Source organism: Balaenoptera borealis, assembly GCF_965194805.1.
Source record: "Balaenoptera borealis genome assembly, chromosome: 9".
NCBI lineage: Eukaryota > Metazoa > Chordata > Mammalia > Artiodactyla > Balaenopteridae > Balaenoptera > Balaenoptera borealis.
Genome location: NC_138873.1, coordinates 35000357 through 35027982, shown reverse-complemented (window position 1 = coordinate 35027982; position 27626 = coordinate 35000357). Strand labels below are relative to the sequence as shown.

At 37.8% G+C, this 27626-nt stretch overlaps 1 protein-coding gene across 1 annotated transcript; it reads right to left on the bottom strand.

Annotated features, from left to right (window-relative positions):
• Nucleotides 1-1919: 1919 nt before the first annotated feature.
• Nucleotides 1920-23159, bottom strand: LOC309635207 (protein LEG1 homolog). The gene is given in 9 exon segments (XM_082406078.1): nucleotides 1920-3200; nucleotides 7465-7729; nucleotides 9472-9627; nucleotides 10057-10069; nucleotides 10482-10713; nucleotides 11030-11165; nucleotides 17049-17211; nucleotides 19858-20046; nucleotides 20048-23159. Coding segments are annotated over 9 exon segments (1362 nt in total). The 5' UTR covers nucleotides 20152-23159; the 3' UTR covers nucleotides 1920-3096.
• Nucleotides 23160-27626: the final 4467 nt, after the last annotated feature.

The following is a 27626-nucleotide window of genomic DNA, read 5'->3' as shown; positions in this document are numbered from 1 at the left end:
ATTGTAGGTCAGTGACTGCAGTGGCTAATGACTGACTCAATTCTTATAGAACCGGGTGGCAAGCAACATTCATCAGTTGGCAGAATTATGATTGTTTTTTCTCTGGATAAAAAAAATCAAGACCCAATTATATGGTGTAAACAGAAGATAGAGATAAAGATAAACATAATATAAGAAAGACAAGATAATTAAGAGAGTCATATGGTAAGAATTCTAGTCTCTAAAATTTTCTACTTAAGTTTTATTTCCTGAAGCTATAGTGCAAATATGAGAACACTAAAAACATGGAAAGCATTTTTGGAGTTACCTTTTATAAATTTTTTAGACTATATATATATATATATATATCCCATAAACTTAATCATTATTGTGAAGTTTAAAAAATAATTTATCTGAACCAATAAATCACTTCAGAGTTTTTCATTATTTGATCTGAACCTCAGGTGAGGGTGGGCATCTGTGTATAGTTTGTTTATTAAATGTTCAGTCCATATGTTCCTTTCTGAACACAGCCCACTCATTCTCTTCATAAAATGGATCAATTGCCAATTATTTTTACTCTGTTACTGTATTAGTCTTTGTTCACGGCTCACTGTAGCCTGCGTGCAAAACTAACAGGAAAACCAATACAGAGGGTACATTTCACCAAACAAAATTTATCTCTAGGCAATTTGTGTTTTGACAAGGATAGGTCAGTTCATTATGGGCTGCGAGCCTGTAACTTGTAAACTGATGTAGGCTCTAGAGCTTTGGGCAGAAATAATGAGTCATGTGCAAATAGAGTAAAGGAAGCCAGTTTATATATAGCAAGGGAAGAAAAAATACAATGCACAGTGATAAACGGAAATGAGTTCTCCTAAAGCTCAAGAAATATAAAAAGTACTTTATTTGGTACCTGATGATTTTTTTTAGCTGTTAGTTTTGATATCCAATGACAATCATTTGCTCTTTCATCCCACTGTTTCAATGCAGTAGCATTCTTGTACTCCACAGAAATCCTCCAGCGTTTTTCCTTAATTTACTCTAGCTATTTCACTCCATGAAACTAAATTACTCTAATTTTAAATTTGTAATATAATTACTAATCAAGATACTACCAACCACCATTTCTGATATGAAATAGAACAGTTCCTATTGTATTAAAGCCATCAGTAGAAAAAACATAGTATATTACTTTGTGATGATGAAACTTATCATGTGTTTATTGCACTGCAACAGTGCCATTTTCTCATATCTATCCTTGAATACATATAATACAGAGAGAATCTTATGAATGCTGTGGTAGCAGAAATAATGGTTCTGAAAAGATATCCATGTCTGAACCCCAAGAATACATGAATATGTTGACTTAGATGGTGAAAGAGATTTGCAGATGTGGTTAAATTAGGATCTTGAGACGAGAGACTACCCTGGATTATTTGCGTGAATTCATTCTAATCATGATGGTCCTTATAAGTAAAAAAAGGAATGCAGGAAGATCAGAATCAGAGAGAGGTTTGAAGATGCATGGTACTGGCTTTGAGGATGCAAGAAGAGGCCATGAACAAAGGAATGGACACCTTCCAGAAATTGCAAAAAAGAGAGGTGATTCTCCCCTATACCTTCCAGAAGAAACTCAGTCCTGTTAACACCTTGATTTTTGGCCAGAGAAACCAATTTCAGACTTGTGATCTCCAGCGCTGCAATGCAATTTGTGTTGTTTTAAAGCCTCCAAGTTTGTGATAATTTGTTACAGCAGCAAAATGAAACTAATACAAATGGTTTAAAATATTAGCAAATGAAGATTTCTATGAATGGTAGAGTTGCTGGAGTTCACCATGGGTATATTTCATGGTTCTAGATTCCTGGAGTTTACACTTTAGTAATAATTGATTTTTTTAAAAATTAATTAATTAATTTATTTATGGCTGTGTTGGGTCTTTGTTTCCGTGCGAGGGCTTTCTCTAGTTGTGGCAAGCGGGGGCCACTCTTCATCGCGGTGCGCGGGCCTCTCACTATCGCGGCCTCTCTTGTTGCGGAGCGCAGGCTCAGTAGTTGTGGCTCACGGGCCTAGTTGCTCCGCGGCATGTGGGATCTTCCCAGACCAGGGCTCGAACCTGTGTCCCCTGCATTAGCAGGCAGATTCTCAACCACTGCGCCACCAGGGAAGCCCATAATTGATTTTTGATATAATTAAGTGTCTTGTTAATCAAACGTATGTACTCTGTGCCACAATTACTGTGTTGTATGTATTATACTGAATGCTCACTACCATCTGGTTATTGAACTAGTCAACCTTTATAACAAAAATCTTGTAGACTCTTCATTAATCTTCTTTATGTCTATAATCTTAATTTTTTTCAACAGGAATATTGAGGTACAGGGAAATTTGATTAGTTGCTCTAGGTTTAACTAGCTGACACCAATTGGAAAATGACAAGAGCTTAGCTACAAACTCTAGTCTTTCTGATGTTAATGCCAATGTTATTTCACCAAGCTCAATTTATTTATTTTATTTTTCCAAATAGTTTGCTAGTGGGTATACTGTGCCTGTGGATGGAGCCCTATGTAATCTTGTGTAAGCAGCCTTCATAAAAGCTTTAGAAGGAAAGTCACCAAGAGGACTAGCAGGAGGCAGAGCCACCTTCTTGTGTATTATCTCTTCTTAAAGGAGAGAAATGTTGCCCTCTGTGACCCTGAAGTATTCCATAAAAATGAAGTATCCCATAAAATATGAACTAAAAAATTCTGAACATAATTTTTAAATTTTTTCAGAGAGAACATTGCTAAATCAGGTAATACATTCTAAACCAATAGTTCATTTTTAAGCATTTTAGAAATTCAAATTCACTATTCAGATTTTCATTTAAAATATTCTGCCTCTTGACTACTGTCCATGAAAATATATTCCTCTAAATTTCATGAAATTAATTTAAGTAGAATAATATTCCAAAAGTCCAATCAGGTTTTTATTACCTTTATTAACTTATCAGCATTTGCCAGTTATTCAACTGAATCTATACTGGACAGTTAACATCTTAGTTATTATTGGAGAACACTGTTCCTTGAAAATTTATCATTGTGGATTTTTATTTTATTATAAATTTCCAGGAGCATTTAGTTAAAACAATGAATGAATTCCAAAATCTCTATAAACAGTTTTCTTGTAACTTTTAACTTCATTAAAATTTTCCATATGAGAGACAGTTTTCCTAGAAAATTTAAAGACATTTAAAAGTTGTAGGTAGGGACTTCCCTGGTGGCGCAGTGGTTAAGAGTCCGCCTGCCAATGCAGGGGACACGGGTTCGAGCCCTGGTCCGGGAAGATCCCACATGCCACGGAGCAACTAGGCCCCTGTGCCACAACTACCGAGCCCGTGCTCCGCAACAAGAGAAGTCACCACAACGAGAAGCCCGCACACCGCAACGAAAGTAGCCCCCGCTTGCCGCAACTAGAGAAAGCCCACGCACAGCAACGAAGACCCAACGCAGCCAAATATTAAAAAATAAATGAATTTATTTAAAAAAAAAAAAGTTGTAGGTAAAATTTTAACTTTGATCCCAAAAGATGAAATTATTTAAAACAAAATTCAATTTAACAAAATTCATTTCAATTTCAATTAGTATAAAATTAGCATGTTTTCACATACATTTTAAATGTATAAATGTAAAATAAAACATGTTTTGCTCTTTAAAATTATGTTATGCCTTCATATTCAAATTTATAAGATACGTAAGTAACTGAAGAGAATAGTGGATACAGCAGTGATTAAAAGAATAAGACCCATAAAAAAGTGAAGTGATGTTTTTTGCATATTAGACTATTGCAGATTTTAAAGTTTGCTAATACTCATTTTTGGTGTCTATGCAGAAATATGAACCTTAATACACAATTTGTGTGGGGTTTTTTTTTGTTTTTGTCTTTATTTTGACAAGAACATAATCCATACCACACTCTTTCGTTGCCATTTGGCAATACCTGATCATAAATTCATTCCCAGTAATTTAATCTGTCACCATTCCAGCAAATTAAATTAATGAAAGTAGACATCAAATGTCACTTTGCATTGCTTAAAATTGGAAGGAATATAAATCTATTCAGTGGAAAGTTATGTATTATTTAAAGAGAATGATGTCTGTTAATATTTGTTGACTTGCTAATATCTAAAATATACATGATTAATTAAAAATATATAGCATAGAACAGTGCCATACATTTAATCTCTTTTATGCAAATACAGAGTTTTTATCAAATAATTTATTCATTTATTTATATTCACTAGTTCATACAATTATTTTTGTAGAAGTGGGCCCAAAACTTAAATATATGTAAGTATATATATCAGGCAAGAAATCATGGTATGGAGGTTAAGTGATGATGATGGAGAAGGTAAGTTTTATTTGCATTTAATAACTTTCTGTAGTGTTTGAATTTTAAATAACAGACATATATTGAATATATTTTAAAAATAAGGAAAATAATAGTCATAAAATGAAATGTTATTAGGAAATAGAAAAAAGTAGTAACGGTTGTGAATTTTGGGTAGACCAAATGTGTCAGAATGGATTGATCAGTTAATGAACAAGAAAGAGGATACAGAAGCCTTGAGCTTGAGCTACTGCCCTTTTTTCTTCTATTAGTTCTCTGTTGGGAAAATCATATTTATTTCCCATTACTCTATTTTATGAGCAGTTATTTCCATTGACACCCCTGGACTCTCACCCTACCCCTAATTCTTCTACAGGAGGTCCTTGACTGGAATTGGTTAGAACTTACACATCAAAGTCTCAGGAGTCAGGAATCACTCTTTTCCCCATATTTTTCCACACTAAGAGTGAGGCAGGGCAGCCACACAAGCAAGTGGTATAATCTGCAGACTAAACTTTCCCTTGCATGACTTTTCCCAAGTTTGGTTAAGGTAAATAAATAATTTTTTTTTTTAATGCCAAAGTAATGGAGACTTAAAGTCACAAAAATATCATGGCATAAAGGCTAAAATACAAGAAAATTTAGTGCAGTTGCTAGTGTAAAGAAAAATCTTAAATTTTTTTATAACAAAAAATGTAGTTGAATATTATGTTAAAAAGTTTAATATATGTTAACTATGAACCAGACATGTTCAACTGTAAAAATATTTTGATTAATGATACTCTATTTATTATTATTTTGTCTATGCTTGAATTAACTAAAAATATCTGCCAAGGTTTTCAGCACAGTTTCTGAATTCTGAGCATCAGTGGGAGCATGCAATTACTAGAGGAAGTGAGGAAGCAAGGTAACTTGTTTAACTATGTTCCAATTTACTGTTTCTTTTTTTTTTTTTTTTAAGACTAGTTTTTTTTAAAGCTGCATCTTTTTTTTTTTTTTTTTTTTTTTATTTATGGCTGTGTTGGGTCTTCGTTTCTGCACGAGGGCTTTCTCTAGTTGTGGCAAGTGGGGGCCACTCTTGATCGCGGTGCGCGGGCCTCTCACTATCGCGGCCTCTCTTGTTGAGGAGCACAGGCTCCTGACGCGCAGGGTCAGTAGTTGTGGCTCACGGGCCTAGTTGCTCCGTGGCATGTGGGATCTTCCCAGACCAGGGCTCGAACCCGTGTCTCCTGCATTGGCAGGCAGATTCTCAACCACTTCGCCACCAGGGAAGCCCTACTGTTTCTTTTCTGCATCTTTTTCTTTTTTATTGTAGCCTGCAGTGAATTCAAAACTCCTTAACAAATCCAAAGCTAATTTTAGTAAAAGTAGAGCTTACAAAAATTTAGAAATCTTATAATTTTTAAATGAAATAAACTCTAACCATTCATCTGATCCCTCATTCTTTACATACTGGGAAGTTCAAGTTTGTTAAATCATCTTGGCCTGGATTTTACTTTCTGTATCTGACAATGTGGCAAAGATGACCAGCAATTCAACAGATTTTGTTTCTCCTATCAGTGGGGCTCAGACAAGAATGAACTTTCCCAAGTCCCTCCCATCCTCCATCCAGTGGGGCTGTATTTTTGCCAAAGGTATGTGAGATAAAGTTATGCTTGTCTCTTCTAGTCCTAGGCCTTTAAAAGGGGGTCTCTCTTTAAGCTCTCTAATTCCTTTGATTTTTGTAGTGAGCATACAATGGTGAAGCTGTAAAGATTGATGGAGCCACAGATTGAAGGATCCTAAGTCCCTGAATTACCATGGAAGAAAGCCTCCTTTCAATTGAGTAAACATCCTGAATCATTATGCGAGGGAGAAATAGAATCCTATTGAGTTTTGCCATTATAATTCAAAGTTTATTTATTCAAATATCGTGTTACCCTAAGTAATGCATACACAATTTTAAATTTACAATGCATTCATTTTTATTTTGACTCATATCTTATTTCTGAATTTGGCTTTAGGGAATAGAAATTAGATATATGTGCATATATATATAAATATATATATATAAATATATATATATATTTTTTTTTTCGTCAATAGAACAAGGGTAAATGATAAATAGTATCTGGGAAATTGAATGATACAGTAATTTTCAAATTTACCATTATGTGATTTCTTCTGTTTTCCACTATTAGGAAGCCTAGGATTTGGAAATTTTGGAGAAATATACCTCCTCCAAAACCAGAAATTTAGGGGGTCAGATTTTTTCTTTATGTTTATAATCTGTAGAACTGGCTGAAGAAAGTTCACATAACACAATTATTTTATGGTTCTGTTAGTCATGGCAAGTATCATTATTATATTTATTATGTTTTTCATTTTAAAACAAAGTAAAATAAAATAAAATAGCAAAACTTATCCAAGAAAGAAATAGAGATTCCTCTTATCTCCTTGTCAAACTAAAATGTGGTGGTACTGATCTGCTGTTTTTGTGCAAAGACCCCAGAAGAGAGGACATGCTAAGTAAGAGAGGGCCTATAATATGTCCCATTAAATGAAACCCATCATAAGCCCACAAAGAAGACTTCCCTGGTGGCTCAGTGGTTCAGAATCCACCTGCCAATGCAGGGGACCCAGGTTCGATCCTTGGTCCAGGAAGATCACATGTGCCATGGAGCAACTAAGCCTGTGCACCACAACTACTGAGCCCACGTGCCACAACTACTGAAGCCCTCATGCCCTAGAGCCCATGCACTGCAACTACTGAGCCCATGTGCTGCAACTACTGAAGCCCATGTGCCTAGAGCCCGTGCTCCACAACAAGAGAAGCCACTGCACTGAGAAGCTTGTGCACGGCAACGAAGAGTAGCCCCTGCTCGCCACAACTAGAGAAAGCCTGCACGCAGCAACGAAGACCCAACACAGCCAAAAATAAATTAAAAAAAAAAAAAAAAAAGCCCACAAAAGTTATTGTGAAAACTTTGAAACAGCTACGTACAGGAAGTTAACATTTTTTCTTTAGACGATCTGTTGTAATGATTTATAATTATGATTCTAGTGGTATTTCACTACCTATGAAATCAACACAACATATAGAATTTACAAAAAAATAAAGTCTCTGTGTCACTTACCTGTATACTTATACACTTTGTGGAGAAAATTTAGACCAAGCAGGACTGTGTTCTGAAAGCCTGTAAAGTCACTGATGAAGGGGGCTTTATTCCCACTAACAAGCATTTGTGTTGGCAGGCCCTTCTGGAGTTCATATGTTCTAATCAAAGCTGAAGGGAAGAGGGGTGGAGCTAAATAATCCACAAACAAAGCCCTGCTGCTTTCAAACTCTGCTTCTTGTTTAGAGTAATGCTGTAACCTAATAGACAAGTGAGGGGGAGTATGCATTTAGAATTAGTCTACTCAGAACTTTGCCAACTGAACTTATAAAACAGCTAATTTCTTCAAAACTACATTATTCTACTTTTTAGATTACAGACTGTAAAAATGTGGTATTGATTTAGCCCCTAGATTTGAAATTTTGAAGAGATTTTCTTAGAATTTAAATCTGGAAATTATCATCCCAGAAAATATGTACTTTTAGTCAAATGTTTTGCCTTTTTCATAAAACATGCTCTACTTGCATAAACTCTGGAATGTGACCAACTCTCATTGTTTCAAAATGTAAAGATATAAATCAAAGAGGATTAGCAATTTCTGCTGGATTTGGATATCTCTTTAAGGACACATGATTTTCATTTCAGGTAACCACTGAAAAATGAAATAACCTATGGAGAATTTTTCCTGCTTTTCAGGTAGTTTGATATTTTTTCCTAATGATATATACTAGACAGACAATTTTTCTCTTTTTTTTTCTTCAGGTGTACAACATAATGATTTGATATTTGTGTATATTGCAAAATGATCACCGCAAGTCTAGTTAACATTAGTCACCCTACACAGTTACAAATTTTTTTCTTGTGATGAGAACTTTTAATATCTACCCTCTTAGAAACTTTCATATACGCAATACAGTACCATTAACTATAGTCACCATGCTGTACATTATGTCTTCATGACATTTATTTTATAACTAGAAATTTGTACATTTTGACCCTTTCCTGCATTTCACCTACCTCCCGCCTCTGGCAACCACCAATCTGTTCTTTGTGTCTATGAGCTTGGTTTTTGTTTTTTGGGACTTTTGTTTTTGTTTTGTTTTGTTTTTAAGATTCTACACATAAGTGAGGTCACACAGTATTTGTTTTTCTCTGTCTGACTTATTTCACTTAGAGTAATGCCCTCAAAGTCCATCCATGTTGTTGTAAATGGCAAAATTTCCTTCTTCTTTATGGCTGAATAATATCCCATTGTGTATATATACCACATTTTCTTTATCCATTCATCTGTCGGTGGACACTTAGGTTGTTTCCATGTCTTGGCTAGTGTAAATAATGCTGCAATGAACATGAGGGGTGCATATATTTTTTTCAAATTAGTGTTTTCATTTTTTTTTTTCAGAAAAATACCCAGAAGTAAAATTGCTGGATAATATGGTAGTTCTATTTTTAATATTTTGAGGACTCTCCATACTGTTTTCTATAGCGGTTGCACCAATTTACATTCCATTTTCTCTTCTTATTGACAAAGAAATTTTAATTTTTAATTTGTAATGAATAATGTTATATCTGTATTATCTGTATCACCTGGTCTGGAAATATACCTACTTATAAAATACTTTCAAGTTTTATCCAGTAAAATGTTTTATCAGTTTTATCTTTATCATAATACTTCCCAATGGTTGACATACAGGTAAATTGAAAAAGATTTCAGTGAAAAAGATAGTGTAAGATAGATAGTGTAAGATTAAAAAAATAACTTTAGATCCATTCTTACCTATTGTGAATTTTTTTTTTTAATTAATTAATTTATTTATCCTTGGCTGTGTTGGGTCTTCGTTTCTGTGCCAGGGCTTTCTCTAGTTGCGGCTAGCAGGGGCCACTCTTCATCGCGGTGCACGGGCCTCTCACTATCATGGCCTCTCTTGTTGCGGAGCACAGGCTCCAGACGCGCAGGCTCAGTAACTGTGGCTCACGGGCCCAGGTGCTCTAGCGGCATGTGGGATCTTCCCAGACCAGGGCTCGAACCCGTGTCCCCCGCATTGGCAGGCGGACTCTCAACCACTGCGCCACCAGGGAAGCCCTATTGTGAAATTTTTTACGAGCAACCTTCAAGGATGAGACATCTGCAACCCATAAGTACTTCAAGAGGTCATCAAAGTTACTAGAATATGACTTTACCTGCTATCCAAGAAGGAAAATCTTATTAATATTTAAGCAATTATAACAATCTCTCTTTCTGAAAATCAATTCTATTTATAAATATAATTTTTCAATATTCTAAATGAGGGGAGAATATTTAAGAGTTAAAGTATAAAAGACTTAATGCTTAATTCTCCCCAAAGAGCTTAATATTAACTATATTAATTACTAGTATTACTGAATCCATTTGAAAGAAATAAACCATATGATTTTGAAATGCTCAGAATTTTATACTGTAGTATTTCATTTATTTGTTTTTCTCTTGCTATGCAATGAACTTTCCACAAAGTTTTAAAAGTCAGAAATGGGAGAAATGGGAGGAGGTATAAGAGTATTTTCACCTAATCATATGCAGTATAATGAACAAGTTCTCTAAAGGGAAACCTGATCTTTGGTCATTTACTCTCTCACCCATGACACTTCACTTTGGACATCAACATTTGATTCTGATTGTCAAATTATCATTTTAGTCAGTGCAGGTGATGGTTTATAAAGTGAGTTGAAATAAGCTGATCAAATTCACTGCAATCTATTCCCTAGTAGTATTTATAGAGTTTACTGCTCACTTGACCTGAAAATGTGATGAACATGCACTATGAAGACATAATTTCTACAGGTTTTGAATATAATTTATTTGGTGTGAAAAGAATGGATAGGGCAGTCTTAATATTAATGTGGGTGCTAATGAGATATGATGTCATGCAGTAATCTACTCATATTAATATTGTTGTCATCCTAATAAAGACTTAGATACTAGAACTTTATTCCTTAGGAACATACTGTTCAATGCATAAAAAAATCTTACATTAAATATTATTCAAAATTTATCTGACTACTCTCGGAGAGTATTACTTAAAACCCTAAAAAAAAACCCCACAAAAACCTGGTAAAATTTATTCCATTTTTTCATTGTATCTGGAAAGGATGAATAACAGCTAGAAACATTATAACAAAAATTCATCTGATCCTCGGATGGTGGCAGAAAGGTGACATTGTCTGATGATATTCCCATTATGTCAGAATCAACAACAGCAAGGAAGGGTATTGCAGAGAGATAATAATTAAGGTCTGTATAAACAAAAAGTTATTAATGTATTACAAATTCCTACTTTTGTCCTATGTATTTAAAGCAAGTTTTGAGGTTACTAGCTTTCTCTAATTGATATTTTCATAATTGGATAAATTAACTACTAATTTTTAAAATACTGTCTAAAACCTCATGTCAGAACATTCACAATATTTGGGTCAAAGAGATTTTTCTTTTTTTTTTGTAAAAGCAGTAGTTCTCATTTCTATTTTTGTTTCTATTATTGGGATTCTAGATTGAATTGATTCTTTGAGGAAAGGTCATCAATTTGAGTTTTGATTGTTACCTTAAACTCACCAGCCCACCAACTGTCCACAGAGATACATAGATGATCCCCCGATTCATGGCCACAGTCTGCCCTTTGGGTGGGATCAGCTAAAGAGAAAGGATCAAGGGCTGGGTTTACAAGGCTCATTTTTAAGCTGTAGATATACTAGATACATTAGGTTTACAGAAATGCACAAAATATTTTTCTTTTAAAGAATTGTGTCAGCTTTCCCATCACTGTTGTAAAAAAATTAACAAACAGAAACCCAGGGCTTCCCTGGTGGCGCAGTGGTTGAGAATCTGCCTGCCAATGCAGGGGACATGGGTTTGAGCCCTGGTCCAGGAAGATCCCACATGCCGCGGAGCAACTAAGCCCATGCGCCACAACTACTGAGCCTGCATTCTAGAGCCCGCGAGCCACAACTACTGAAGCCCGCGCGCCTAGAGCCTATGCTCTGCAACAAGAGAAGCCACCGCAATGAGAAGCCCGCGCACTGCAACGAAGAGTAGCCCCTGTTCGCTGCAACTAGAGAAAAGCCCATGCGCAGCAACAAAGACCCAACGCAGCCAAAAATAAATAAATAAATTTATTTATTTAAAAAAACCCCCACAGAAACCCAAATTAAATTAAATTAGATTAAATTAAATTAAAATTTGGGAGACCAGAATGGAGAGATCTCACACCTTGCAATGATAGCAGATCCCAACAGGAAGAAGAAAAACTCCTTTTCTTTCCTCACAGGGATTCAGCCAATGAAAAGCCATGGACTCTTTGTTTACTATAGCCCTCCCAACTTCCTTTTTCTTCTATAAAAGTGTGCTCCTTCCCTTGCCATGCGGGCACTTGCATGTTGTTTTCCATGGTTGCAGACCCTAAACTGCAATTCTCTGCTGATCCTGAAAAAACCCATATTCCCTAGAGAAATATTTGGCTGTTTATTTATTTGTTTATTTGGCCAACATTTTGGCGGTCCATGCAGGGACCAGAGAAGATCCTCAAAGGCTCCCGGCTTGGGAGCAAACAGGTGTGGTACACACAACTGACCCCATTATCACTCACTGCTTTCTCAGTGACCCTGGAGTTTGAAGGTATGTCTTTCTCCTAGATCTGAGCTCATGATCTCTTTGCATTTGATGCTCTGTAGGCTTTATTTGGGATCTATTTTAAGTTTCGTCTTTCTGGTTAAGTCCTTGTTCTATATGCAAGTACCTGTTTGGCATTTTGGTCTGATTTTGAGGTTAGACTGTTTCAACTGAAGCAGGCTGAAATGCCTTAGACCCATTCTTTTGGGACAGGGGAAAGAATCCCTTGCTTCACTGAAATCGTGTTGGTTTTTTAGCCTTTGACTTATTCCTTTGGAAGGGGTTATTTTCTGGAAATTGGCTGAAAAGGCTTTTGGCCTGGCTTCTCTGGGACCAAGCTGTTTTTTAACATTGGCTGGTATTAGGCTTGCAAGTTGTTTGAGCTGTAAGCTGTTCAAGCTGTTTGAAAATTGTTCTTTGATCTCAGAGAGACAGCAGTTAGTGGTCTTGAAACAAGATCTTAGTTCCCTGCCCTGGAATTGAATCTGAGTAGCCTGGATGAAAACCAGGAATCCTATCTGCTAGACCACCAGGGGCTAGAGGCTAGAAGCAAAGTTGCCCTGGCTCTTGCCCCCATTTGAAAGCAAGAATATTTCAAGGAGGCAAAAACTGCAAAAACAGGTACAACGTTTATTAATAGAGACACAGCACAACATGTGGGAGAGCACACAGAGAAAGAGTTTATTTAGACAGAAGCAAAACAGGAATACACACCTGGAGAGAAATGGTGTGGGTGTCCTCCTTAATGAGGAGGGGCACAGTAAAGAGAAAGTCAGATCATTTACGTAGGGGCAGTTCTTCTGAGACTTTGTTCTCCTCTGCCCAATTATCTCCTTTCTTTTCTCATATCTGACCTATCTTAGGGCCCTATGCAATATTTGCACACATCTTTTTGCCAAGATGGATTCCAGCAGAGGCTTACGGGGGGCTTTAAAACACCTACTATGGGATGGTGCTCCCTCCTTTTTTGACCCCCCCAAGGAGCCTTCCTGTACATGTGCAGTTGGGAAGGTTTCCTTGACCTCAGGAGTGATAGATGTGGTCGTCTTATCTCTTTGCTCCAGCAGGGCTCAGCTCCCGCCACTAATTTTGTCCTTGGAGTGTCAGGGAAAACAAAGCTCTGATTTACTCCACTTGACAAACCCCAGCTGCTCAGCCCTGGGGCCCGTCTACCTCCTACCTCACTTTCACTCTAAAGAAAAACCTCTGAGAAATGGGATCCCAGTTACCTAAGAATTTTGAGAGTGCCCCCCGCCCTGCCCCCGGACTCCAGCCAATTTTATATTTAAAAACAGTGGTCCTTCCTCGTGCACATCTGCAACTAAATGGATCAACCTGGCCAAACAACAATTAAAAATATCAATGGCCATTATGGGGAATTTTTGAAATCTCTAAACAATTTTCTTAAAACCAAATTGGACTACAATAGCTTAAAAATTTCCAGAACTGAGTGAAATGCTTATTTCAATTGGTATCTTGAGGCTTCCCAATATTATTGGGAGTCTAAAATTGTATCTTTGCAAATTAAGATTTTAAGATGAACTGAGACAAACAGTTAAAAAAAGATAAAATGTCTCCCAAATCCTCACGCTCTTCTCCCGTGGTTGCTCCTTCAGCACCACATGTCTCTTTTCCCAGCTCGCCCTGGCCAGACTCCACCTCTGATGCCATCATCCCCCTTCCTTCTACACCACCCACACACACCTCTTCTATATCCTCAATTCCCCCATGCTAACTCTCACCCAACTTCCCCTTTCTCTGAAATTCTGCCCATTCCCTTTTCCTCTGAACTTGTCAGAATCTGTCCCTTTAAAATTAAGCCTTCTGAGGATCCAGAGAGCAAACCCTTAATTTCTTATATTCCCTGCACTAAATTTGAACTGCAAGTCATTGTCAAAGATTTTCCCCAAATAACTGGAGATCTTCACAGATTTGCTAAGGAATTTAATATTGTCATTCAAACTTACCAGACTGGTTTCTCTGACTTATATTAGCTAGTTCATATGCTTGTTGGTGAAGGCCAGGCTCAGCATTGCATAAAACCTGCTAATAGGGAAATCCTGAAAGATCTCTAGAATGACAACTGGGAGATCAGCCCACTAACTTACTATATGATCAGGCTCAAGCTATCTCTAGGTGACTTCATCAAGCAATTTCTAGGGCTTTTCCAAAACCTGTTGATTGGAACAAAATTCAGGCTTGCACACAAAAATCTGATGAACATGTTCATGACAATTACAACCAACTTCAGGTTGATTTTAAAGAAAATTCTGGCCTTCCTTTAGTTGTTGATTCCACCTGGGTAGTTTTTAACTCTATGTTTATTCATGAATTGAACTGGGACCTTTCCCTTATAGTAAAAAGGACCAGGATGGAATAGGAAACTAGGTCTACTCTAGAGTCAGTTAATCTGGCAAACCAGCTGTCTCATACTCTAGATGAATCACCTCAAAGGAAGACTGCCAAAATTCTTAATCTTCAACTCCAGGAAATGAAGGCTCTTAAATGAAACAAAATCCTCCCAGTTTCATTTATTATTGCAATAAGCCAGGACATTGGAAAGAGATTATTATAAATTTAAGTGTTTTATGAGCCTTCAGTCTTCTAATCAGGCTTTCCAGTGTCCTTCTGATTCTCAGTGACGGGGCTTTGAGGAATTACGTTCTGTGGAAATAAAATTTAAAATGGCCTCTATATTCAGTAATTATTGAATGCAATACTTTTACCTGCAACTTTAGCTATTATTAAGATTCCAGGGCAGGGGCTTCCCTGGTGGTGCAGCAGTTGAGAATCTGCCTGCCAATGCAGGGGACACGGGTTCGAGCCCTGGTCTGGGAAGATCCCACATGCCGCGGAGCGGCTGGGCCCGTGAGCCGCAATTACTGAGCCTGCGCGTCTGGAGCCTGTGCTCCGCAACAAGAGAGGTCGCGATAGTGAGAGGCCCGCGCACCGCGATGAAGAGTGGCCCCCACTTGCCACAGCTGGAGAAAGCCCTCGCGCAGAAACTAAGACCCAACACAGCCATAAATAAATAAATAAATAAAATGTAAAAGAGATAAGCAAAACATTCTCTCTCTAAAAAAAAAAAAAAAAAGATTCCAGGGCATTCTAAACTTGATTCTGTTAGCTAAGTAAAATCACCCTGCCAATATTTCCACAAGGAATGCTGCCCTTAAAGGTAGCATTAGCAGCCAAACCTCTGTCATGTTCCAAAGGGCCCCCAAATGGTAACTTAGAAAAACTGGCTAGAGAAGCCCAACAGTTGGCCTCAGGACAGGAAAAACAAGATTGTAAATTTAACAGTTGTTGGTTTGGTAAAAAAAAGGAAAGCTCTGGTTTGACCAAACAACAACCCAGTCCCACTGGAGACTCTAAAATTCCCACCTTTCACCACTGTCAAAATGATAGCCTTCATGAATCAGTATTGGGAGAGAAACATTAATAAGGCCACAAAAAGTGCCTGTCTCACTTGTCCCACTTATCTGAAGTACAACGCAGAGAAGCCTGTTCGTACTGCTCCTAGACATTTTAAACTGCCTAACGGACCGAAGTCTGGAAAAATGGATTTCATACAACTTCCTTTGTCTCATGGGTAAAAATGTTTTAGTTACAATCTCTATATTTTCACATCAGACTGAATCCCTCCCTTGTAAACAGCCTACTGCCTCTTCCGTGGTAAAAGTCCTTTTGGAAAAGATTATCCCTACCTGGGGAAGTCCTCTAAAACTTCATAGTGATTGAAGAACTCATTTTACTGGCCAAGTACTTTAAGTCTGTGCTGTTTGGCCAGTTTTATAACTATTTCACTGCGCTTATCATCTTTAACCCTCTGGTTTAGTTGAATGCACTAATGCATGATTATTATTATTTTTAAATTTTATTTATTTATTTTTCACCACATTGGGTCTTTGTTGCTGGTCCGCTTTCTCTAATTATGGCGAGCAGGGCGCTACTCTTCGTTGCGGTCCGCGGGCTTCTCATTGCAGTGGCTTCTCTTGTTGTGGAGCACGGGCTCTAGGCATGCGGCTTCAGTAGCTGTGGCATGCAGGCTCAGTAGTTGTGGCTCGCAGGCTCTAGAGTGCAGGCTCAGTAGTTGTGGCGTATGGGCTTTGTTGTTCCAAGGCATGTGGGATCTTCCCGGACCAGGGCTCGAACCCATGTCCCCTGCATTGGCAGACGGATTCTTAACCACTACGCCACCAGGGAAGTCTCCACTAACGCATTATTAAGACTCAACTGGCAAAATTTGTAGATGCCCTCCAAATACCTTGCCCAAAAGCATTGCTGTGAGATCCTTTCGGAACTCACAAACTCTCAACTTTTGAGATAGTCATGGGATACCTAATGCACTTGATTCCTGCTTCTTTTGGCCCATAGCTGATGAAAAAGGACATACTTATATATTGCAAAGGCATAATTGTTTCTATTAAAAATAACAATGCTTCGGTAAAGCAATCTTCTCACAGTGTGCTCTTGGGAGATGAAGGCATTAAGAGTTACACTTTGCTACCAGGAAATTTTGTCTATTGGAAAAGACACTTCTAGAAGAACTCTCTTCAGCCTCACTGGAAAGGCCCCTGTCAGGTACTGTTAACCAACACTTGCGCTATCAAACTCCAGGAAAAGACTCTTTGATTCACATGACACAGCTAAAGAAATCACCAGACCCTGACTGGACCTGCACATCATCTGGTGACCTGAAAGTAAAGATTTCCTGGAATTGAAGCAGATGGCATCTAAAGAGACAGCTTTCCCAAGATATCTGAATCAGGCTTGTTGGAAGTTTGCCACCAGACCTTTGTGATGATATAACACTTCAGATGATTTCCAATGCCTATGATCTTCATAACATATGGACTTTAGATAAAAACTTCCTGCCAGTTCTCCCTCCACCCCTCCTTGTTACTCAAATGTGAGCTTAATAGGTTTCCAATCTGTGCACTTTCCCTCTGACATGAGACATTACACCCAGGAAAGGTCTTTCTTGACACTGCTTCATGAACTTTCCACTTTTTGTCAGAAGAGTTCCACTACTCTTCCCGCCATCTTTTAGCACTTTCTCCTCCTTTATAGCCAAACTGTGCTCACCTCCTGTTGATTTTTCCTCTGAAGAATTTTTTTCTTGGTTTCTGATGGAAAGAAATACATCATTCTCAATAACCTTGACCAAAACCTGTTTTTTTGGTACCCATTTTTTCAAGAATGAAATTAATGCTATATTTTTTACTATTCAAACTAAAATTTCTGCCATGAACTTACCCTATTTTCCAATTATATTATGCCATGCTAATTTCAAACTCTGTCCTTTAGCTCATTCTATTTCTTTATTTGTGGATTACTTTTCTTTTTTAATCTATCAACATTTACTCTTTTTTTCAAGATTCATTTCCAATCTTATTCTATTCCCAGACTTTTCCAGCTCACAACACTCTCACTTTTATCCAGTATTTTATGCATTGACCTTTTATTTTCCTCTGATTGTATCATTTCTAACTTTTCTTCTTAACTATGTTGGAAGTCCTTTAAGGGAAGGCATTATCCTGCCTCAGACCCTCAATATTCTCTTTCCAATTCCAGCATTTTTCCAATTGAAATTTCTGCTAAGCAATAAAAAGAAATGAATATTGACATATGTAAGTAGATTGCTGAATCTCAAAATAATTATGACAATTGAAATACACCAGACAAAAATGAGTACACAACTGTTTAAATGAAACTCTAGGTAACGTTGTCTAATCTGCAGTGATAGAAAGCAGATCAGTGGTGCCTGTGAAGTTGGGGAGCAGGGTGAGGTGAGAAGTTAGTGGCTTGGAGGGCAGGGAGAGAGTGGACATAAGGGGTAGGGAAGTTCTTGACGATGAGAATACAAAGGGGAAAACAAAGTTTTTGGAGTAACGCATATGGTCATTTTCTGTGGTGATGGGTTCAAAGCTATATACATATTTCAAACTTATCGGTGAATACATTTTTAAATGGGCAGCTTATTGTATTCTTATTATATATTAATAAAACTATAAAAAAAAACTCTGCTAAGCAAGCAAGAAACAAACATTCAGAAGGCCTAAGTATTGTGCAAGCATTATTAAACTCAAACATATTGCTTAGGAGCCCAATTAAGACTCCTTAGTCTGAATTTAAAGACATTTCTTAAACAAGCACTAACTGATCTTCCCAAATTTACCACTCACTACTCTGTTTCACATTCCAGTTCTCCTGCCAGCGTGTTAATCTTACTCCTGATACAACCTGCTGTCATTGCCATCTCTGTGATATTATTCCCTCAAGGCCTTCACCAAGCTCCTTGGTCCTACTTTCTTCTTATGATAATCTCAGCCCATGGTTGTCACTCTCTTTTTTAATTTACTCTTGTGATTATAGTCCTTATCTTATCTTTGAGACTTAGCATACTGTTGGTGAAATACTTTTATGGAGCCTTTTATAATTTTTAATCCTGTTAAGATTTTTCTCTAGTTATATCATAGAGTTCAACTCAATTAAGAACTAAGTAAAATCAGCCACTTAAAAAAGAGAGGAATTCCTTTTATTGTGTTCTTGAATGAAAATGAAATTTTTTTAAAGTATCCAGTCCGGCATTCTACCTTGCTGTTTGCTCATTTCTGGACTCAGAGTAGAAAACTTTCCTGGGAGTAAGCATGTGTCACTTTTGGGGGAGTTGCTTATTGTTTACAGTGGACCTTAAGGTTTGTGCTCTTCCTGAACCATGTCTCAGGAGGTCAGATATTCCTTTTCTCCATGCCAAGGATAGGCTAAGAATAGGAATTATGCTGGGTGTTAGGAGACTCCCTAACAAGCTCGGTTTTAATGCCAGCTTGGGATGTTATCACAGATCAGAATTTTCAGAGTCTCCTCCCTTATCTTTTCTCCAACAGCACACATTTTCTCATTGATTCCTTTCTTCCAACACTATTTTCTGGGAGTTGATGGTAAAGTTTCCTTATTTCTTGAATGCCATTGTTAGCCAGAACAAGATAGCTTAGGACTTAGGATATTTTTGTTCCAAAACAAATCTCTACTTTCATTCCTGAGTGTAGATGCTATTTTCAGGTAAAGAACACATGAAAGAAAGGTTCTACCACAGACGTTTTTGCTTCTTTTTTTACTTCAATCTACATGATTACTTAATCACATTTAAACATTAGGTGATGCAAACTAATCTTATACACCCTTGTGAATTTAATGTATATTGCCTTAACTGTTTCTTTCCTGAATGTACTCCCCAGTGCTTAAGACTAGGCTTGGTATATAGTAGCACCTCAATTAATAGTTGTTGATATTGAATAAACCAGGTCTAATATGCTGTGCCTCAGTGAATGTGGTAATCACTAGCCATTTGCGGCTATTAAATTTAAAATTAATTGAAATTAAATAAAATTAAGAATTCAGTTCTGCAGAAGTATTAGCCATTACAAGTGTCCAATAGCTGCATGTAAGAACATATGGCTCCTGCTCTCACACTGACAGTGCAAATACAGAAAATGTTTATTATTGCACACAGTTCTCTTGGACATCACCTAGTAGAACAACCATACAGACATTCCATAAAGGCTTGATGAAGAGAGATTAGGAAAAAATGAGGACAAAAATAGAGAGGAGGAGTAGGAAAAAAGATAGTTGGAAAAGGAGTAGGAAGGGGAAAGAGAGAAAAAAAAAATCAACTTTCAAAAAAGTGGTGTTATATATACAAGGTACTACTTCCTAATTAACTTACAGCAAAATTAAAGAGTCATTGTAATGAAAAAGAGAGTCATTCTTACCTGTACTGCCACCCGTGATGCACAGGCAGTCCCCATAAAATATTTTGTTCATTTTCTGGTGCAAATTTTTCAAAATACTTGCCTGTCTTGTTCAATAGGATTTTATATGTCCCCAGTCTCTCAAGGTAATTCCAGACATTAATGATGTATTTTCCATTTTCTACCTTGTAGTCACTGAACTGATCAGGACTCTTTCCACAGAGGGGGATACACATCTGAGATATTGGATATTCTTCCTAAAGAATCAAAAGTACAGCCTATTATTACACAGGCCCAGGAAAGATTAAAAGCCATGATGTTTAACCTGGAGACTGAGATTATGACAGAACTTTTATTGGGAAATGGAGGAGGAAGTTACAATTTTTTTATACTTCTTCCAATCATATGCTTTCAGGTCTCTTCCCTGGCTAAAGATAGGGTGAAGATAAAGATATACCTTGCCAGAGATAACAGGGTACTTCCCTTGCTATTCATCTCCCAAATAAATAATGTTGATTATGTATCAGTCTTTAAAATTTTTAGGGAGAGGTGGTTTCTTCTTAAATTTATTTCTGTCTCTATTTGTTTCTCACATTAACTATAATAGTAAATTGCATGTTCTTTCCACAAGTACTTGTATTTTAAAGGATGGCTGTTTATCCAAATTAATCTCTAATTGGTGGGATTTCAGCAATATAAAATGATAAAGTAAACAATTTTAGGTAGAATTTGGAAGACATTTTAATGATTTTGGGGGCTTCATCATATCTCTTTTAAACTTCAGTCCATGTGCAAGCCCTGACTTGTATGTCAGAACTGTCAACCCCAATTCCACATTAACAGGACCTGAGCCAAAGGCTTCTGTGCAGGTAGTTTATTTGGGGCTTATAGTGTAAAAGAAAATGAGGAAGGAAAAAAAGGAAAGGAAGAAAAGCTAATACAAGGAAAGATAATTGCCTTGCCTCCAGTGAGGATATGGGTGCTAAATGTTGTCTTGAGGCTGATAAGGAACATTATGAAAGAATCACTAACCTTGAGGGGTGGAAATAAGAAGGATTTTCTCTCATTGTCCTTTAGTCACAGGTCCTTTAGACCCAAAAGGTAGAAACTCTCCAGCAATTCTGGTTACACAGGTGTGTGTGCTAAGTGGGTTCTTCCAGGTATCCCAGGTAGTAGCAGAGGCACACATGCCCAGGGTAGTAGGTGAGAAGTAAAAGGTGCGACTGAAATTAAGCTACAGGATGCACCTGCAGAAAGCAGATCAAAGCCTGAATGGAAATCATTCTAGCAGTAGTGGCTGCCTTCAAAATTGCAGCCAAGAAGATTCAGGAGTGATGCACAGGAGATGGTCCACTCAGAACCCCAGTACTATGGCCAGAATTATGGGCCATGATTGGGAACATGCAGGCCATGGACCCAGGCAGGCCCAGCCCTTCCCTGTATGCATGTGCTTATGTGTTTATTCCAATCTCAATGAGTTGCTAGAAAACTCTTTATCAGAAAATCATTCCCAACCTTCAGACCTAATTTGATGGATACTGAGCAATGACCTTATTCCTGGTTCTGCAACAGCCCTGGCCTGCCATGGTGAGAAAGATAGTAAAGATTCTTGCCTTTGAGATGTGCAATAAAGGATTACTGAGGATAGGGCCGGACCCCAGGGCAGCTGTGGGCTCAGGGGTCTTTAGTCAGCCTGCTTCTGGTGGGGGGCTGTTTCTCTCCCTGGCTAGTTGTTTGGCCTGAGGCATCTTGACAGGCTGATGGGTGGAGCCAGGTCAAATGCTAATAACCTAGAGGGAAGATTCCCCTGAGCTTGCCAGCACCAGTGTCCTCATGGTAGGACACCAAAAATGGCTGCCGCTAGTGTCTACATTTCCAGGGTGAGCTCCAGTTGCCTCCTCCCTCTCCGGGAGGCTCTTCAGGATCAACAGATAGGTCTGACCCAGGCTCCTTCTGAATTACTGCTTATGTCCTGGGTCCTGGAGCATGTGAGATTTTGTGAGTGCCCTTTAAAAGTGGAGTCTCTATTTCCCACAGCCCTCTGACTCTCCTGAAAGTAAGCATCGCTGGCCTTCGAAGCCAAATGTTCTTGGGGCTTATCTTCCTGGTAGAGAACCCCTGGGCTGGGGAGCCCAGGGGGGCTTGGACCCCTTATTTCTTGGGAAGAACCTCTACAATTAGAATTATTCTCCCATTTGTGGGTTTCCCACCCCGGGGTATGAGTCTTTTTTTTTTTTTTTTTTAAACATCTTTATTGGAGTATAATTGCTTTACAATGGTGGGTTAGTTTCTGCTTTATAACAAAGTGAATCAGTTATACATACACATATATCCCCATATCTCTTCCCTCTTGCGTCTCCCTCCCTCCCACCCTCCCTATCCCAACCCTCTAGGTGGTCACAAAGCACCGAGCTGATCTCCCTGTGCTATGCGGCTGCTTCCCACTAGCTATTTTACGTTTGGCTGTGTATATATGTCCATGACACTCTCTCACCCTGTCACATCTCACCCCTCCCCCTCCCCATATCCTCAAGTCCATTCTCTAGTAGGTCTGTGTCTTTATTCCCGTCTTGCCACTAGATTCTTCATGACCTTTTTTTTTTTTTTCTCCTTAGATTCCATATATATGTGTTAGCATACTGTATTTGTTTTTCTCTTTCTGACTTACTTCACTCTGTATGACAGACTCTAACTCCATCCACCTCATTACAAATACCTCCATTTCATTTCTTTTTATGGCTGAGTAATACTCCATTGTATATATGTGCCACATCTTCTTTATCCATTCATCCGATGATGGACACTTACGTTGCTTCCATGTCCTAGCTATTGTAAATAGAGCTGCAATGAACATTTTGGTACATGACTCTTTTTGAACTATGGTTTTCTCAGGGTATATGCCCAGTAGTGGGATTGCTGGGTTGTATGGTAGTTCTATTTTTAGTTTTTTAAGGAACATCCATACTGTTCTCCATAGTGGCTGTATCAATTTACATTCCCACCAACAGTGCAAGAGTGTTCCCTTTTCTCCACACCCTCTCCAGCATTTATTGTTTCTAGATTTTTTGATGATGGCCATTCTGACCAGTGTGAGATGATATCTCATTGTAGTTTTGATTTGCATTTCTCTAATGATTAATGATGTTGAGCATTCTTTCATGTGTCTGTAGCCCATCTGTATATCTTCTTTGGAGAAATGTCTATTTAGGTCTTCTGCCCATTTTTGGATTGGGTTGTTCGTTTTTTTGTTATTGAGCTGCATGAGCTGCTTGTAAATCTTGGAGATTAATCCTTTGTCAGTTGCTTCATTTGCAAATATTTTCTCCCGTTCTGAGGGCTGTCTTTTGGTCTTGTTTATGGTTTCCTTTGCTGTGCAAAAGCTTTTAAGTTTGATTAGGTCCCATTTGTTTATGTGTGTTTTTATTTCCATTTCTCTAGGAGCTGGGTCAAAAAGGATCTTGCTGTGATGTATGTCAAAGAGTGTTCTGCCTATGTTTTCCTCTAAGAGTTTGATAGTGTCTGGCCTTACACTTAGGTCTTTAATCCATTTTGAGTTTATTTTGGTGCATGGTGTCAGGGAGTGTTCTAATTTCATACTTTTACATGTATCTGTCCAATTTTCCCAGCACCACTTATTGAAGAGGCTGTCTTTTCTCCACTGTATATGCTTGCCTCCTTTATCAAAGACAAGGTGACCATATGTGCGTGGGTTTATCTCTGGGCTTTCTATCCTGTTCCATTGATCTATATTTCTGTTTTTGTACCGGTACCAAACTGTCTTGATTACTGTAGCTTTGTAATATAGTCTGAAGTCAGGGAGCCTGATTCCCCCAGCTCCATTTTTCGTTCTCAAGATTGCTTTGGCTATTCGGGGTTTTTTGTGTTTCCATACAAATTGTGAAATTTTTTGTTCTAGTTCTGTGAAAAATGCCATTGGTAGTTTGATAGGGATTGCATTGAATCTGTAGATTGCTTTGGGTAGTAGAGTCATTTTCACAACGTTGATTCTTCCAATCCAAGAACAATGTACATCTCCCCATCTATTTGTATCATCTTTAATTTCTTTCATCAGTGTCCTATAATTTTCTGTATACAGGTCTTTTGTCTCCTTAGGTAGGTTTATTCCTAGATATTTTATTCTTTTTGTTGCAATGGTAAACGGGAGTGTTTTCTTAATTTCACTTTCAGATATTTCATTATTAGTATATAGGAATGCAAGAGATTTCTGTGCATTAATTTTGTATCCTGCTACTTTACCAAATTCATTGATTAGTTCTAGTAGTTTTCTGGTAGCATCTTTAGGATTCTCTATGTATAGTATCATGTCATCTGCAAACAGTGACAGCTTTACTTCTTCTTTTCCGATTTGGATTCCTTTTATTTCTTTGTCTTCTCTGATTGCTGTGGCTAACACTTCCAAAACTATGTTGAATAATAGTGGTGAGAGTGGGCAACCTTGTCTTGTTCCGGATCTTAGTGGAAATGGTTTCAGTTTTTCACCACTGAGGACAATGTTGGCTGTGGGTTTGTCCTATATGGCCTTTATTATGTTGAGGAAAGTTCCCTCTATGCCTACTTTCTGCAGGGCTTTTATCATAAATGGGTGTTGAATTTTGTCGAAAGCTTTCTCTGCCTCTATTGAGATGATCATATGGTTTTTGTCCTTCAATTTGTTAATATGGTGTATCACGTTGATTGATTTGCGTATATTGAAGAATCCTTGCATTCCTGGGATAAGCCCCACTTGATCATGGTGTATGATCCTTTTAATGTGCTGTTGGATTCTGTTTGCGAGTATTTTGTTGAGGATTTTTGCATCTATGTTCATCAGTGATATTGGCCTGTAGTTTTCTTTCTTTGTGACATCTTTGTCTGGTTTTGGTATCAGGGTGATGGTGGCCTCATAGAATGAGTTGGGGAGTGTTCCTCCCTCTGCAATATTTTGGAAGAGTTTGAGAAGGATAGGTGTTAGCTCTTCCCTAAATGTTTGATAGAATTCGCCTGTGAAGCCATCTGGTCCTGGGCTTTTGTTTGTTGGAAGATTTTTAATCACAGTTTCAATTTCAGTGCTTGTGATTGGTCTGTTTATATTTTCTATTTCTTCCTGGTTCAGTCTCGGCAAGTTGTGCACGTCTAAGAATCTGTCCACTTCTTCCAGGTTGTCCATTTTATTGACATAGAGTTGCTTGTAGTAATCTCTCATGATCGTTTGTATTTCTGCAGTGTCAGTGGTTACTTCTCCTTTTTCATTTCTAATTCTATTGATTTGAGTCTTCTCCCTTTTTCTCTTGATGAGTCTGGCTAATGGTTTATCAATTTTATTTATCTTCTCGAAGAACTAGCTTTTAGTTTCATTGATTTTTGCTATTGTTTCCTTCATTTCTTTTTCATTTATTTCTGATCTGATCTTTATGATTTCTTTCCTTCTGCTAGCTTTGGGGTTTTTTTGCTCTTCTTTCTCTAATTGCTTTAGGTGCAAGGTTAGGTTGTTTATTCGAGATGTTTCCTGTTTCTTGATGTAGGCTTGTATAGCTATAAACTTCCCTCTTAGAACTGCTTTTGCTGCATCCCATAGGTTTTGGGTCATCGTGTCTCCATTGTCATTTGTTTCTAGGTATTTTTTGATTTCCCCTTTGATTTCTTCAGTGATCACTTCGTTATTAAGTAGTGTATTGTGTAGCCTCCATGTGTTTGTATTTTTTACAGATCTTTTCCTGTAATTGATATCTAGTCTCATAGCGTTGTGGTCGGAAAAGATACTTGATACGATTTCAATTTTCTTAAATTTACCAAGGCTTGATTTGTGACCCAAGATATGATCTATCCTGGAGAATGTTCCATGAGCACTTGAGAAAAATGTGTATTCTGTTGTTTTTGGGTGGAATGTCCTATAAATATCAATTAAGTCCATCATGTTTAATGTATCATTTAAAGCTTGTGTTTCCTTATTTATTTTCATTTTGGATGATCTGTCCATTGGTGAAAGTGGGGTGTTAAAGTCCCCTACTATGATTGTGTTACTGTCGATTTCCCCTTTTATGGCTGTTAGTATTTGCCTTATGTATTGAGGTGCTCCTATGTTGGGTGCATAAATATTTTCAATTGTTATACCTTCCTCTTGGATCGATCCCTTGATCATTATATAGTGTCCTTCTTTGTCTCTTGTAATAGTCTTTATTTTAAAGTCCATTTTGTCCGATATGAGAATTGCTACTCCCGCTTTCTTTTGATTTCCATTTGCATGGAATATCTTTTTCCATCCCCTCACTTTCAGTGTGTATGTGTCTCTAGGTCTGAAGTGGGTCTCTTGTAGACAGCATATATACATGTCTTGTTTTTGTATCCATTCAGCCAGTCTATGTCTTTTGGTTGGAGCACTTAATCCATTTACATTTAAGGTAATTATCAATATGTATGTTCCTATTCCCATTTTCTTAATTGTTTGGGGTTTGTTATTGTAGGTCTTTTCCTTCTCTTGTGTTTCCTACCTAGAGAAGTTCCTTTAGCATTTGTTGTAAAGCTGGTTTGGTGGTGCTGAACTTTCTCAGCTTTTGCTTGTCTGTACAGGTTTTAATTTCTCCATCAAATCTGAATGAGATCCTTGCTGGGTAGAGTAATCTTGGTTGTAGGTTTTTCCCTTTCATCACTTTAAATATGTTCTGCCACTCCCTTCTGAGTGCAGAGTTTCTGCTGAAAGATCAGCTGTTAACCTTATGGGGATTCCCTTGTGTGTTATGTGTTGTTTTTCCCTTGCTGCTTTTAATATGTTTTCTTTATATTTAATTTTTGATAGTTTGATTAATATGTGTCTTGGCGTGTTTCTCCTTGGGTTTATCCTGTATGGGACTCTCTGTGCTTCCAGGACTTGATTAACTATTTCCTTTCCCATATTAGGGAAGTTTTCAACTATAATCTCTTCAAATATTTTCTCAGTCCCTTTCTTTTTCTCTTCTTCTTCTGGGACCCCTATAATTCGAATGTTGGTGCGTTTAATGTTGTCCCAGAGGTCTCTGAGACTGTCCTCAGTTCTTTTCATTCTTTTTTCTTTATCCTGCTCTGCAGTAGTTATTTCCACCATTTTATCTTCCAGGTCACTTATCCGTTCTTCTGCCTCAGTTATTCTGCTATTGATCCCATCTAGAGTATTTTTAATTTCATTTATTGTGTTTTTCATCATTGCTTGGTTCCTCTTTAGTTCTTCTACGTCCTTGTTAAATGTTTCTTGCATTTTGTCTATTCTATTTCCAAGATTTTGGATCATCCTTACTATCATTGTTCTGAATTCTTTTTCAGGTAGACTACCTATTTCCTCTTCATTTGTTAAGTCTGGTGTGTTTTGACCCTGCTCCTTCATCTGCTGTGTGTTTTTCTGTCGTCTCATTTTGCTTATCTTACTGTGTTTGGGGTCTCCTTTTCACAGGCTGCAGGTTCGTAGTTCCCGTTGTTTTTGGTATCTGTCCCCAGTGGCTAAGGTTGGTTCAGTGGGTTGTGTAGGCTTCCTGGTGGAGGGAACTAGTGCCTGAGTTCTGGTGGATGAGGCTGGATCTTGTCTTTCTGGTGGGCACGTCCACATCTGGTGGTGTATTTTGGGGTGTCTGTGGCCTTATTATGATTTTAGGCAGCCTCTCTGCTAATGGATGGGGCTGTGTTCCTGTCTTGCTAGTTGTTTGGCATAGGGTGTCCAGCACTGTAGCTTGCTGGTCGTTGAGTGAAGCTGGGTCTTGATGTTGAGATGGAGATCTCTGAGAGATTTACGCCGTTTGGTATTACGTGGAGCTGGGAGGTCTCTT